The following is a 15676-nucleotide window of genomic DNA, read 5'->3' on the forward strand; positions in this document are numbered from 1 at the left end:
TTATACTTTTTATATTGTTGATAAATTAAGAATAATAGTGTTATGAAATATATATTTCGTAATTTTATAAAAATTATTATATACATATATATAATAAAATTTACTAAACATACTTTTAATGATTATTCAGTTTACAACTTCGCACTGTTACATTTATAATTTTGTTTGTGTTCAATAAATAATAGTTCTTGTAATTTAATGAGTGTTATTTATAGTAAATTGTGCGTAAGGATTGCTGAAGTCACGTGATTAATTTAATTTCGGCGTTGGATCGCCATCTCTCGCTTGTAGTCGAAAACTATTGATACACATTAATGATTGAGCTTTTTCAGCTCCTTTTAGCGTTGTACCATGTTGTACTCTAGAATTATATAGCGATAGCCTTGTTAATTAAATAGCAATCAAATTTCACAGACTCCTTCTTTAATTTTTGTATATTTGAATACACATATGTAGGGCACAGTTCGTATAGTTGGTCATGTCAGAAGTCACGTGGTTTTGTTTATCCGACTACACGTTCTCGATAAATGGAATATAGTAGTCTGATAGTAGTTGTGTGTATAAGTCATCAAGTTGAGTTGGCCATTTGTGCTTTAGTGTTTTCTCTAGTTTTATCTCTTGTGTTTCGGATTTATCGAAGTTGTTTTCAAATCACCGATCACAGTTTGTTATTTGAAAAATATTTGTGCAGAATAACAATAACTAATATTAATTCGACAACAATAAATAGAATAAATGCGTCCTAACATATAAGTTTAGTACTGTTTAATGTTATTTAATTTGTTGAGGTTATGTTGTATTTATTCGTTTGAAAATATAATCGAATAGTAATGAAGAAAATAGATGATAAAGTGACCTTTGATCAGTGTACTACGTAGAATTAATATTTACTGTGTATTTATACACTTTTTTTGTCAAAAATAGTGAATGTTGAGATGTAAACATATGTTTAAATCGTCATGGCTAGTGCAAAACATGAGGTAATTATATGAACTTTATAATAGAATGTATTTCTAAGTCTGTTGCATGCTGTTTTTATTCACACTAAATTATTTCCCCATATTTTTCCTACGAGTTCTGTAATAACAAAACTCATATTTTACCTGAAACAATAGAAGTGTAACTTATGCCTTCTCATATCTAATTTTTTAGTGGTCCTGAAGAACCTTGCATTTGATTTAAATTGACAAAACACATTTAATGTGGTCCCTTTATTAAATCAGGCATTTAAGTACTCATGATGTATTGATAGTAGAGTTATTACCTTATTACATCTAAGAAAAAGTATATATTGCCATTACAGATCAGTTCAAGTGAATTAGACAATATTAATGTAAAAGATGGTGATAATTGGATGCAAATCGATGATCCCCCTTTGTTAGAACTATATTGTGGAAATTTTAAAGTAAATATTTTACCAAATATTGTAAACAGTGCCGTTGATGTTTACAGTCTTTTAATTGGCAAGTTCTTTGAATTTTTGCAAACAAAATTGTGTGTGACTTCTCATAAAACAAATAAAAATTCTATACAATGGACACATGTTACTGGCATAGAGTAGAAAAAAATGTTTGGAAAATTGCTTCCTCGAACAAGCAAGAAATTAAATTTTGTCAAACTTTTGTCAAATTCCTCAAACAATTCAAAAAGTTACATTAGTTTCAATATGGTGTTTTTTTACATATTCATGTTTAGAGCAAGCATAATTTCAGTAATTAGTCAATCTTTAATTGCATGTTTCTTTAACTATCTTGTACACTGTTGTGTGTTCTAATCAATAGTTAAATGAAATACTTTTAAAAGAATTGCCTGTTATCAAGTACTTAAGAAAATAAATAACAAGTTATTAGCAAAATTGAAGTTACTTTGCTATATAAATATGTACAAATCAGTTGCATTTATGTTTTTAGATTCACTGCGTAAAACCAGAGAGCAAAGTATATGAGACCAATACAAAAAATTGCGAAGCCAGAAAAGTAACAAAACGTGATCAGGTTACAGGAAAAATGAGAACATATAAATATGAAGACACATTAAGTTTTTTTTTGCCACATTTTACAGAAAGAGATACTATATCTAATTTTTATGTTATTCCTGGGAACAATGATGAAGTAGAAATAGATGATTTATGTGGAAGTATAGAAGTTGATGATAATCAGAATTTAGTCAGTCATCTCAAAACATACAGTTGAGCACACTATCAACATCATATCAAGAAAATAAAAAGAAAAGCCATCCATCACTACACACTGAAAACACAATTCGTCAAAAAGAAACAGCCTTTTCAAAATTAATGAAATAATATATGTCCCTAGTAAAGACAGAAAACAATCCCAATTGTTTTACAATCCACATTCAATGGACACATTTTATCAAGAAATTGTCTATCTACAATTAGTATGTGGGAAAAGGTAGAATATTTGCAATAGTGCAAGAATTGAATTTACAATGACTGTATCTTTAATTCCAGCAATGTGTTCTTCAGGACAATCAGCAAAAAATTGTTCTTTCTTGTTATGTGCCGAATTTGACCATTTTTTAACAGTTATTTATCCTTCCTGAAACCTTATAATTTTTTTTAACCATTTCTTGGAGTAACAAATTGAACGTTGTAGTAGTATGGAGTAGCTTATCTCATATTAAATAAAATAGTTATGTATAACAGGAAAAACTAAAACTGAAACTTTATATGTTATAGGAGAAAACTATTTTGGAGGCAAATACTGTTTTCTTACTAATGAAAAATGGTTTTCCTATATCTCGAAATGTAAGAGCACAATGGATGCTTGAACACTTGGACACTGTAATAAGTATTCAGTGTCCAGGTTTGAAAAACAAAGAAGCAGCAGAATTAGAAATTGTATCTGTGCTACCAAAAAGTAAACCTGAATCTTGGTCTACCGAAACAAGTTACCAATTTCTTTATAAAGTGACCTCTACAACATCAATAATATTTTTATCGCACAAATACAGGATAGTGTTTAATTTAGATTTAAGCCCATCGCTTGCAACTGTAGTAAGTATTGCCGGTATAACATAATTAGAACTAGAAAATATATTAAATCTCTGTATAGTTTTATTTAAATGCATTTGCCTTCATGTTTGTGGTATTGTTTCAGGATATACAACACGGTGAAATAGTTATAGATGAAGTATATGTAGCAACAAAACGTTTCTTGGAAGGCATTATCAGGCCTGTGAGTAATAGCTTATTTCTTTCTATATGAGGTATCAATCAAAAAGTTTTAGAGCTAGGCTTATATCGTTCTGTTTGCAGTTGACCATACCAGGAAGTAGTAGGAAGATGCAACCAGAAATTTATGTAACTATAATAGCTCATACACCTTTTTTCACAAGTCCAGCACAACAAGTTTTAGTACAAGGTTGGCTAGTGACTATGAAGAATGTTAATCAACTTACAAATTACATAGAGAAACAACTTAAGGTATTAGAAGAAAAGGTTGCATCTGTAACTGCTACAGCTAGCCAACAATTAGAAAATTTAAGAGCTGAAAATGAACGTTTGGTGGGAGGTCTTTTCGAAGAAAGTAATACTTATTTCAATAAAAAAAGTAATAATTATATGGTCAATACTTCGATAATTTCTCCGGAATCAAGCTTTGTGAATATGATTAGATATGGGATGTTAGCGCTTACTCTTCTGCCAGAACACAGTTGCTCGCGTAAGCTTTATGAATCTATATTGTTTTATTAAAACACTAAATTTGTTATTGGTACAGTTATAATTATCATGCATTCACGTAATTATATATAATGACAATTATTTTTCAGATATGATAATTGTGTCAGATGGTATAATAGGAACTACTGATGTTCATGTACTCGATTCTGTTATACAGCAATTACGCGCAACAACAGTTGCATGCAGTTTTCTGCGTGTTGGAAGTACATATCATCCACATTGTGCTGATGGTTTAGTTCCGAACCAAGACTTATTATATTTCATTGCTGGAGCTACTTTGGGTACCTATATGTCTTTTATTCCATATGCTGTACGTAAACGTTTGTATATTAAACATAGCGTACATTAACAATAAATTAAATTAGTGATTCTATAAACATTTTTCTTAATTTCAAATATGGAAATAATATTTCTACAAATAACATAATATTTTGTATTTTACGTATACATAACAATTATTATATTTTCAGACAGATTTAGATGAAACAGAAATAAATAATTACCATACAAATTTTTTGTTCTGGCAATTATATCGTGACGAAGTTTACGAAGTTCTACCGTATTATCCAAACTGGTGTTCCAAAAATTCATTGTTTTATGAACAAAAATCTGCTCAACTTTTGCAAAAGAAGCAAATTGAAGAAAAAGTTACTTGCACGTTAAGCAGTTTACTATGTTGTCGCCTTCGAGAAGGATATTTAATAAAACGTGCTAATGTTAGAGATGAAATGCTTGAAATTTGTTTCGTATTGTTATGGAAGTATAGTGTTTTATTAGAATATGTAGTATTATGCCCTTGGTCTACGAAATCATTGTCTGCATCTAATACGATACAGTACACGATTACTGTAGAAGGTAAGTCTAAGAACGATTAGTTACATTTTATATTTTAATTTTACCCAAATAATTTTACCAAATATAAAGAAGAAACAATATTTTGTTACAGCTCCTTACGATTTTCTACACGACATCACATGTTTGTCAAAAAAACCATTGCAATCACAATATCGTCAAGGTGTTGTAAATCGGTTTTGGACAACCATAACATCTTTAACAGAAAGTGATACCATGCTTGCACATTTTAGTTGGTTTCCAGATTTTGGTTGGACTTGGTACAGTGTACCAGATACCATTAGGAGCGGCATGCCAGTTTTCTATTCGGCAGCTTATCCTTCACCTAGTACAGTACAACTTAGGTATACTTGAAATTTACGATATTACTATAGTATACGCATTAATTTATTGTTTTTCATGTAAATTTGTATACAAAACAGGTACTTTTTTCTAGTGACGCAGCGTGTCCACAATTTGGTCAAATATGGCAACCCGTAGTGTCTTTAAATCCTTTGCAGTGGGCACGATGGATGCATACGCAAAGAGTGACATTGATTTTATCCCACGACAGACCATTGCCGAAGCATCTACATCAAGCAAATCAGAGTGGCCGTTTTCAATGTGTTCAAAGTCGCCAAGCAGCCGCAGTTCTATATGCCATGTTAAAAAATTGGGCAACGTTCGTTCTCGTTGAAAATCATACATATGTGCAATTTATATACAGGGAAGCAGAGAAACCTCCTGTTTCGTTCTCATTAATTCGTATCAATTGTAAGGGTCTCTGCGTCATCCTTAATATTGCATTCGCAGCTGGCACGGAGGGGGTTGTACGACATAATGTCGTTGTCGACCTCCTAGATCGGTTATCTAAACTTATTTTGCCAAATAGACCAACAGGGCAAAGAGAAACCCTGTGTTGCACTATTATTCACAAATCCCTAGAAAGGATTTTAGTTAGATATGAACGATTGCCCACTAATTTAAATTCAATTGTATTTCCCGATGGAACTCAAACAAATTCAATGAAAGTTACACCAATTTTTGGAGGGATTTTGACGACTAGCTTATCTAGATATTTGTATCATAACCGATGGCTTTGGCATATAAAGCGGCCATTTGTGCAAACCATTCCGGGAATTACGTTGCCAAGATTGAATATAACTGCAATTGCAAGGATACTTTCTACAATTACAAAGTAAATGTTTCGTATTTATATTTTTTTCTATTTTGTTGTAGAAATATAAGACAGTATTATTTATACATTACGTGAATATACATGTATATGTATTTTTATTGTATCAGGATACGTTTAGCCGAAGGTTTTAGTTTTACTTATTCAGCGGCGGGTATATTAAACATGGTTCTCGAAGTGCAAATGCAAGGAATCGATAAAACTAATGCATCGTATCCGTGTATTATTCAATATATCTTGTTTCCCCCGCATGTTACATCGAATACAATATTAGAACGTGAGAGCGCGTCGGATGAAGATACCGATGAAGGTAGTGGTGAACATGATATTAAAATAAAATTAAGTTCAAACAAACTAATAATGAAGTTAGTAAGTCATACATTTGAACGATTAGAAAGCAAATGAATTTATTATATTATATTTCAGGTAACGCTGACGGCGAAATAAGCATGGATGACTTTGAAAGTTCTGGCGATTTTCAAATTATTTCTGAAATTTGGATTGAACCTCAGTGTGGTTTTGTACAGCTGCCTGTACAATCAGCGGCATCTTATATGCATCTTTTGCAATATCATGAGCTTCCAGATGCAGTAAGTGCATGATTTATATTACCAATAAATATATAATGTAATGTCCTTCTATGAATAAGAAATAAAGAAAATAATAAATTTCGTTACTTTTTCTCATTAGATTGCTCGAGTGGATGAAGAATGTATCAACGCATTATTGACTTTGGAGTATCTGAGTTTGTTGAATCAAGCAGTTCCAAATGAAAAAAGTAACGAAATTATTTACGGTCAAGCTCATCAAACGAAACTATCGAAAAAGAATATCAGAAATATAAAAAACAGCGGTTCCAATGTCGACGAAGGGCTTGATGGTCTACCATCCATCGATGAACGAATACGTTTAATGCACTTTGTTTTTGATACGTTAAACATTTTACCAAAATGTCAACAGGCCGAACTTCTATTCTCTATGTTTGTGGATGGTACGAATTTTAATTTGTATAGATTTTCTACTCTTAAAAGTTTCCCAGGATTTGGAAAGACTATTGTCATCATTTTATCATATCGAATTAGATTATATTATTATTACAGGAGGCGGACGTGCAAATAAGATACTCATGGATAATTTTCTAGAGCATATAAAACAGTTGCATAATAAAGAACTTCTTCTAACATCAGCCGAATCGCAAAAGTTCACAAGAATGCTCCTTAATAGACGCAGAGATGGAGGTCCACGTTTACCATTTTTCTCTCAAAAAGGTATTGACTTTTTTTTCTAGTTGTAGACTAGAACTAAATTTCAGCTAAATTCAAAATATCACTCCAAAAACTACCCATGGAATTTAACAAGAAATAAACTTAATATACTTTCCCTATTTCAAAATTAATTTCAGAAAAACACTTCTACAGTAATGAACAAAACGTCTATCCACGTTGGAAGTGTTTCGTAAAAGGAATTAGTACTACTCATGTGATTATTACAGTTCTACCTGCTTCAGAAAAAGATGTACGATTATTTACTTTACCCATGTATGCGGAAGAATTCTACGCGAGTAACAATTCTGAGAAGAATTACACACCTGGTATACTTGATATTGATTTGAGCAAAAAACACACACATTCGACTCTTTATATAAAGGATGTTAATGTTTGCATTATTAGAAAGTAACGAATCGGAAGGAAGTCTGATTATCCCTGTTTATATGTACGACTGTTCACTGGCGTTGTTAATCGATACATTAACTGATAAGTTGAAAATGTCACATCACAAAGACATTTATCAAGATCATACGTTTAGAACTGGCCATCAGGAATGTAAGGATTTCACAGAACTAAAAATTGGCTATAACTCAAAACCTTCGTCCCCGGAACCAAAGAGTGAAGATTCTGATAACAGCACAAGCGGTGAGTAAAAATATCATTATATATTTTATTTAATTTTAATAACATGATTGTCAGACAGAGGCATAGTGTATTGATATTACATGATAATGTTTACAAGTGATTAATACAATGTTTTCTACTATGACAGATCAACGAAGTCTCACGGAACATTGCAAACTATTGACCTTGGCTCACTGTCATTGTTATGTTGTTGCTGTATATAAATCATTAGTATTGCAACAGCCCCTTAGTTACGAAGATATGGAAGCCGCCGTGGAACAATGCGAGGAAAGTCTAATTGAAATTAATATAACGAAATATCTGCAATGCGTATGCAGACATTTGAGCAAATTATCAGATGAAGATGTATTCGATCAATTGGATATGTCTGCGTGTAAAGATGTTAAGCCGATCCACGATTTAATTAGGGAGAAGTTTGAGAAAATAATGACTGTTGCATTTAGGCCAGTACCCGCACACCCTGAATTTTATTATTGTTCGCCATCTTGGATAGTCAGTAAAATGGTTCGTTATCGACTAAATATTTAAAAGATAGTCAAATATTAATGGATTCTAATAAAAATTAAGTGATTAACAAAATTGAAATTAACAGGACCTTGTAGGTTTTCAAAAATCAGACAGCGACGATGAAATAGGGAATCTTCTCTTTCATTCACTGAGTCATGATAGCGCACTATATAATTCTTGCAAAAAAGGTACATTACACTGGTAACTTATCTTATTATTATATCGTAAATTGTCAATTACGTAGAAATGTATTTTTTCAAGATATAGTTTCCAATAATTCAAATTCATGTATCGTCAACAGTTCAATCAGGAAATATGACATGGCCATCCAGAAATAACCATAATGTGCCAAAGACTTTAAGTCATGATTCTACGGAGTCTCTCATCAGCGATTTACAAGAGGAAAATATTTACGAGAGAGAGCAACCTCTCTTCTTGCAATTAAGCTGCTCTATTCAATCTCAATCTAAATCCGGCCTTAGTAGCGTTCCAGTAAAATCTCTCCCTACCTGTTTCATGGAAATTGTCCAAAAAATGGAAGATTACAAAGAGAGTGGTATAACTGATTTTTTTAATCCAGCAAATTTGAAAATCACCTTGGATATCATTTGTTTAAGTCTTCCAAGGGAAGTATTAGAAATAAGCTTAGAACGTTACTCTGGTTTAAGAACAACATCTTTCTCTAGTGGTTCGCCCGCTGGTAGTTTGCGAACAGAAAGTGGAAGTAGTTCAGAAAACAATGCTAGAAGCGAATTTTTTCAAGAAAAAATGTCTCATCTTCCTTTAAATCAACACAGCGCGATAAGTAATCTAAGAGATGAAATCAAATGGCTTTTGCAAGACGAAACTACGACTGCGTTATTGGATCTACCCTCGATAAATGAAGAAATTTTGATGTTTGTGGCAAATCACGTTTCGGAATCGACAGATAGATTTAGCTGCAAATTAGAGAAAGTGCCGCTGCATTTTGTTTTTCCTTCGGAGGATAGTAAACCCAAGTTTTTAAATGAATTGAAGAAACTTGAAATTGACAAGTATTGTATTAAAGAAGAGGGTAACTTATTTTATTTTGTAAAGAACATGGAACGTATATCGTCCGATACGATACAGAAAACTTACGGGGATGATAAAGAAGAACTGAAAGTGGAACATGGTATGTTCTATTTCTAAAGACTGTTATTTCTTCTTAAGTAAACTTAAGATAAAGTATACAGATTCTGACTTCAAAACAGAAAGACGATCGTAGTACTTACATTTAAAATCGAAATTGAGATTATGTTGGCTTAAAAAGATTCAGAAATTCATCTACATTCTTGATTATGTGTAGTGGAAGTGAGTTCACAGAGTTTGTTATTAAGTACTAAAACTTTCTTTCTTGTAACTACGGTCGTTTTCCCTGAACCGTTCGATTACAAATTAGTTACTAAAATCCTCAAATACTTATTTATTATTAGTGCAATGTAATACTGTAGAAAGTACAGAGCAGTTACACGAAATTGATATGAATTGTGACGGTACCAAGAAAAGTTGTAAAACTCATCTCAGATTTGAAAATTATGACTCTGAGCTGGAAGAAAAATCAGACGTGGATAACGAATACGAAGGGAACAGTGATTCTGATGGAGGGTTTAAATGGTTGATAGATCTTGATAATCGGCCAAGTTGTTTACCAAACTTCTGGCTAATCTTGAAAGTGGAAAGTGATTATGTTAATGTTTATTTTCACTGTAGGTAAGTATTGGTCGTAATTTACAGTCTGTCTCATTACTTGTATAGGATACCTCTAACACTTAATTTTTATGAAATTTAAGTTAAGAAATGTTATATAAAATTACATATCGTGTTTGTTATAATTGCCAGGTTTCTGGAAATTCCATCTGTAGAGGTAGATAGTTACTGGCATACTCAAAAAACATTGATCTCTAAAATAAAGAGCACCTGTCGCCGAGTAAACCAATATTTGCTGTTACAAAATCTGTACAAAACGAGTAAATGTTCTGAGCTTCTAGAAACAGAAACGAGTGAAGACTATAATTGGAGAACGGAAACGGCAAATGAGTTCAGCAATACTATACAAAATAGAGATTCGATAGAAAATTTCACTCCAGGAATGTTTCGTTGTCGCGTAGTTTGGGAATTTACATTCAGGCTTCATCCTCGTTTGAAAACCGGGCCTGGAAGATCAGGACTTTCGCGAGGTATAAAAGCTCTACACGGGGTGCTCGATAGATTCGCCGTGACTAACCGAAGTAACATGTTCGTGTATCAAGAAAATAATAAAAACGTATTTTACCTAAGACTCCACGAACAAATAAATGATGGTAAACCATTACAAAATAAACTATCGGATAGCGACGAGAAACTTGTCGTTTCCCGGAGTAACAGTGTAGTTTCACTGTCGCAAACAAAATTGAACGACAATGTTACCACGGCAGATACGAGGCCTAGAGTTCGATCCTTCAGCGAAAAAGAGTCAAACGTCCTAAACAAAACCGAGGATTCGATTGCCTTAATGGTACATGGAATTTCCGACGCAGGGCCAGAAGTTAAACGTGACTTGGTACAAGTTCTGCAAAATCGTTTGGATGACGCGGTACTCGAAGTTCTGACTGTTATGTTAGCAAGAAATCCAATGTGCAAATTAACTCCAGCCGACGTGCTTTTCATCCAACCGCCAAAACCACCGGAAAGCATCATACAATTATGCATAGAGGAACATTGTGTATCATACATAACCGCTCTAGAATTCTATTTACGACAGAATGTGCTTCAATTCTTGTACATACCAAAATACACTGATAACAGACCAGACTACCATTTTCAAGATTATTCGCAACTTGAAGGATCTACGAAAAGAGTAGCCGAATCTGGTATCTTCTTATACAATCAAAGTCATTCTAGCGGGAGCAAAGGAATCGCTTGTATAGCATTAGCAATTACAGGCGACGAGGGAGAGCCGATTAAACCATCGAAAAGTAAATTACCAAAATGCAATTTTCCTGTGACGATAAAACAGGAAGATTTTGAGTACATTGTCTCTACTTCACTTTACGATAAAAGCTCAACGAAATCGCTACCTCTGATCGAGTTCAGAATTTGGAAGCAAGGCAGAGTTAATCTTGAATCTCTGTTACAAAAATTATGCTCCGCGGTTAAGCATGCTATTTGGGATTTGGTTACTGAATACAAGTTCCTGTCAACTCCGTTAACAGAACCGTTATTAAAATGCATTCCAGAGATAGTTATTGAAACCAAGGAAACTCAAACGCCAAGTAAAATTGAGACATTACAAAAAGTAGTGTCTGATTTAACAATTAATCGATTTGAGGCAGGTGAAGAGGGAAGATTACACGATATATATTGCGTGACGTTATCGCAATGGTTTCGGTTTGCTTTGGAAATTGGAGTTCCATCAGTGAAAAAGCATGAAATACATATTAATTATAGGCATGCTATACCCGCTATTGTCAGAGAATTAGAAGCTCTCATTCAATGCCAAGCGCCGGATACTTCTAGTAAAGCGTTTGTTTTGAAAGATAAGCAACCCTTCATCGAAAAATTTATTTCAAACGAGGAGTCCGCGACAAATAAATATGATTGTTGTGCTTTGGGAAACACAGACAATTTAAGTCTACCTTTTTACGTGCCATGTGATTTCAATAAAGACGAACAAGAAACCTGTACTAAGTGTATATTAATTGCAAGAAACTTTTACCAATGGAAAGCTTCGTCTAGCGAAGAAGCACAACCGGAATTAACTGTTCTGAAAGGTAATGCATCTTCTATATTCATCATATAATAAATCTGCATAAACATATGTACGTGCAAACATACATTTTTCACCTTTTTTATAGATCAGAAGGTATTGCAGAAATTCAATCCTTTGATTTTGGAATCGACTTTTGTATCAAGGCAACGATTATTACTCGCTGAAATTCGAAATGATAAGGTGAGTTATCTGTATGTATGATATTACTTATGCATTCAATTTTAATATTATATCAACAATAAATTGAATTATTGTTATAGATAACCCTCTACATGTATAACTGGTCGAAAGAAAAATCTGAAAAGTTGATTAAACAGACTACCAGTCTGGGAACCTGGCTTTCATCGAGATCAAATTTTTTTGTAAACGTGGTAATGCAAAAATTAGGAATATTTCATCATCGACCGCATGCGTTAAGGGAACAAACGAAACCGCAATATTTCCAAATTATGGATATGGAAAGTCTTGTCAAATTTTCTTCTATACCACACAACGATGAGAAAGATTGGCCAAGATCTAATAGTAGAGTACAAAGTATGAAGCATAATCAATTTTCATGGAACGAAGTTATTGGTCAAACAATGCGTGATGTAAAATCAAATAGTTACTGCAATAGTAACGTCGATGCAATTGCAAAGGCAGTATATGACTTACAAGATTTACGGTGTCACGAGAAAAAAATGAAAGGTAAATATAAATTTTGATTGAATACATTCGAAACCAGCAAGATTTCTGTAAAACTATATATATCAAATTGTTTATGAATTTTCAGATGACTTAAGTAAATTATATGCAATGTGGCAAAATCGTAGCGCTACACCGAGCATTCCAATTTCAATCAATGCTTTAAGTATGTCCAAACAGCATTCTCGTTTGATACATTTTTGTCACACACCTCTGTTATTCTTGCCTTCCTGGCGTTTACAATCTGCGGCAACGAGAGACCATTCGTTAACGGCACACCAACACTTATCACAAGTGCAAATAAACCGAACCGGACAGACAAATATTGTAAAGTGGCATCAAGAATTATGCAATTTGATGTTATCCGAGTACAAACAATATCTACAAATATTAGGGTTTAATCCAGTTCAAGTGGAACCTCGTGATAAAAGGTAAGCTTCTTATTAAATATTACCCTAATTGCCCTGTTGAAGGGAATCTATATGTTACTCTATCAGTTGGCAGATCAGAGTAGCGTCAGTTTTCACTAAAAGTAGCTGTGAAAGTGACAGAATGGACGCTTTCCTTCCTGGAACTTTTTATGCTAGCCAAGTCCATACTTTTATTTGTTGAAATTTAGTAATTCAGAATAAATCTTGATCAGTTATCTGAGGAGTATTATGTACAATATTTTTCTATATAGATTATAAATCACTATATATGTAGGTAACTAAATGTATTAATATTTCCCAGTTTTAAAGGACAAATCCAACAAGAATCTTATTATCTTAAAAAGTCCATGTTGGGAGGAGTACTGCTATTTGAAATTTATTTATCGCAACCATTCTTTATCGTTAAATTACATGTTATTGAGTGCAGTCGCCTACAAACAAAAACTAGTAGTGCTCTAGTTAACCAGGTAATGTTTTCTTTCCATTTCAATAAAATTAGTATGATATTATAATTAAATATTAATTCAAATGTATCTGAATTTTTCCGTTTTTCTTTCCAAATCACCGAGTCTACTAAAATTTCAATTTTTTTCAGTTTCTCCTAAGTTTTGTGGATGCGTGTGACAAAATTAAAATTAATATGCATCTACACTCGTTTACATATGACTTTCATTTACGGTGTATACACGCATACATTGCTGGAAACGAGCCTTGGTCGTTACATCAAGGCTATCATCTTATTCATTTTCTTGATGATTTTAATAAATATTATAGTAAAGCACCAAATTATGCTAGAAATCTCATCTATAGTGGTAAGTCCTAAAATTACTTAATGTCTCTGTTTGAGTACTACGTTAAGTACACTACAATTCTTTTATTATTATATACAAACTCTAATTAAAAAAATCTTTATATTTTAGATGTAGTGACGATTCGTAATTTGACCATTCCGGGTCGTACATTGTATTCTTATTTATTATCCCATGACAAGATATACAATATGCACGTACTTTTAATGAAAAGTGATCGGCAGGATTCCGAGGAGAGTGAATACGTTTTAGTAAACATAAAGAGTACGTCTTCGATTAGTTACTGTGATGCACAAGATACAAGATATACCGATGATTTTGATGTGGCTTTGATCGTATCACATTTAGAACAATCTCCACAAACAGAGAAAACAGAGATTACTTTGAAATACTATTTAATGCTGACAAGTAAAAGGGAATTATATCCAAAGAGTGAAGTAGAAAATAATAAACTTGGAAAGTTCCGAACAGTGTACAGTATTGAGAAGCCTATACTAAACACTTGTACAGAATCAGAATCTGTTATGGAAATTTTCGAAAAAGGTATTGCAAAAGAATTTTCCACGGAATTTGAAGAGCATGGTCAAGAACTGAAAGACAAGAAAAATGATTCTAAAATTCCCACTCTTAATTCCCAAACTAATTGTAATAGCACAAGTGCACCAACACCTCCACCTGTACCGAATTCTCCATTGACACAAAATGCGAATCTTCCAAGCGCATCAGTAAATTCAACATCATCACATTTGATTCAAATACGACAAGAGTCGATTAATTATTTGGGTTATTATTCATCCCACGAACAACTGATGCAACAAACGATAATGTCTCAAGCAGACGCAGCTCGATTGCATATATTGAATATGGTGGATCGGGGAGCTTTACAATGCAAAACGCATCTGTTATGGAATAAATTATTGGAAAGTAAGTCAGCCATGAATTATACGGAGTTTTCCGAACTTTGCTCCTTGGCTCATATAGAATCTTTATCGAATTTGGATCCAAGACTTGGACCATTTCTTAACCAGCCACTTTCCTGGTATCAAACTTTATCGAAAGTTCTACAAAATAAATACCAGGAACATCATAAGCAGTTTAATACGTCAGATGGAAATATTACTCATCTTCTTATTTTACATCCGAGCTTCTTTCAAGTTTTTATGATGCTGACTATAAATCTTCATGCTTCGAAAGGGGTTTGTAACATTTTTTAAAAATTAATTCATATGCGAGTACATGCTACCGGCCATAATTATTTGAAAGGTAATATCAATAATTTTGTTTACTTTCAGGATTTGTATGCAGTTTATTGTAAATCGAAAGAAGTAATTAATACTCTATGCTGTATAGAAGATATTTACACGTTAATTGAAGGTTTTGTAAATGCTTGTTGTTTTCACTTATGGACAAGCCTTTATAATTAATAATAATTACGAATTCTAGAGGAAAAAAATTCAAAATATGTTTACTTATGTACTCATCCAACAGAAGACATAAAACTAGGATTATGTTATATATTTTTGGAAATTATACTTAACCTCGTTATTTTATATTGATCAGTCTCGACATGTATTTCTATTATACGTTATTTCTAAAAAGAAGTATATATATTTTCGTGTTACAAAAATGAGTAATCATCCTTTATTCACTTCATCACATACCATTACTATTGTATAGTTAAAGATTTCTCTTGCTTCTAATCTTATAAAAGAGTAACAATAAAGAAATCATATACAGACAGTATTTATAACGATATATTTACAACAATCAAATTCTTAAACTGATATTTAATTATCAGTTTAATTGCCGGTTGCCTGCTCGTAGGCGCAAACGT

At 32.7% G+C, this 15676-nt stretch overlaps 1 protein-coding gene across 1 annotated transcript; it reads left to right on the top strand.

Moving 5' to 3' along the window:
- The first annotated feature begins 192 nt into the window (after positions 1-192).
- Positions 193-15585, top strand: LOC128878746 (KICSTOR complex protein SZT2-like). Its single transcript, XM_054127222.1, has 26 exons — positions 193-980; positions 2699-3016; positions 3120-3197; positions 3278-3683; positions 3793-4013; positions 4174-4558; positions 4650-4899; positions 4992-5732; positions 5840-6039; positions 6156-6319; positions 6420-6720; positions 6830-6997; positions 7132-7320; positions 7400-7642; positions 7770-8146; positions 8235-8337; positions 8451-9302; positions 9604-9880; positions 10010-11919; positions 12004-12098; positions 12179-12605; positions 12691-13033; positions 13335-13500; positions 13629-13845; positions 13954-15038; positions 15135-15585. Exons 1-26 carry the CDS (start codon positions 960-962, stop codon positions 15264-15266), a joined length of 9669 nt encoding a protein of 3222 aa, XP_053983197.1. The 5' UTR covers positions 193-959; the 3' UTR covers positions 15267-15585.
- The last annotated feature ends 91 nt before the right edge of the window (positions 15586-15676 follow it).

The sequence above is a fragment of the Hylaeus volcanicus genome, chromosome 1 (genome assembly GCF_026283585.1).
Source record: "Hylaeus volcanicus isolate JK05 chromosome 1, UHH_iyHylVolc1.0_haploid, whole genome shotgun sequence".
Classification (NCBI taxonomy): domain Eukaryota; kingdom Metazoa; phylum Arthropoda; class Insecta; order Hymenoptera; family Colletidae; genus Hylaeus; species Hylaeus volcanicus.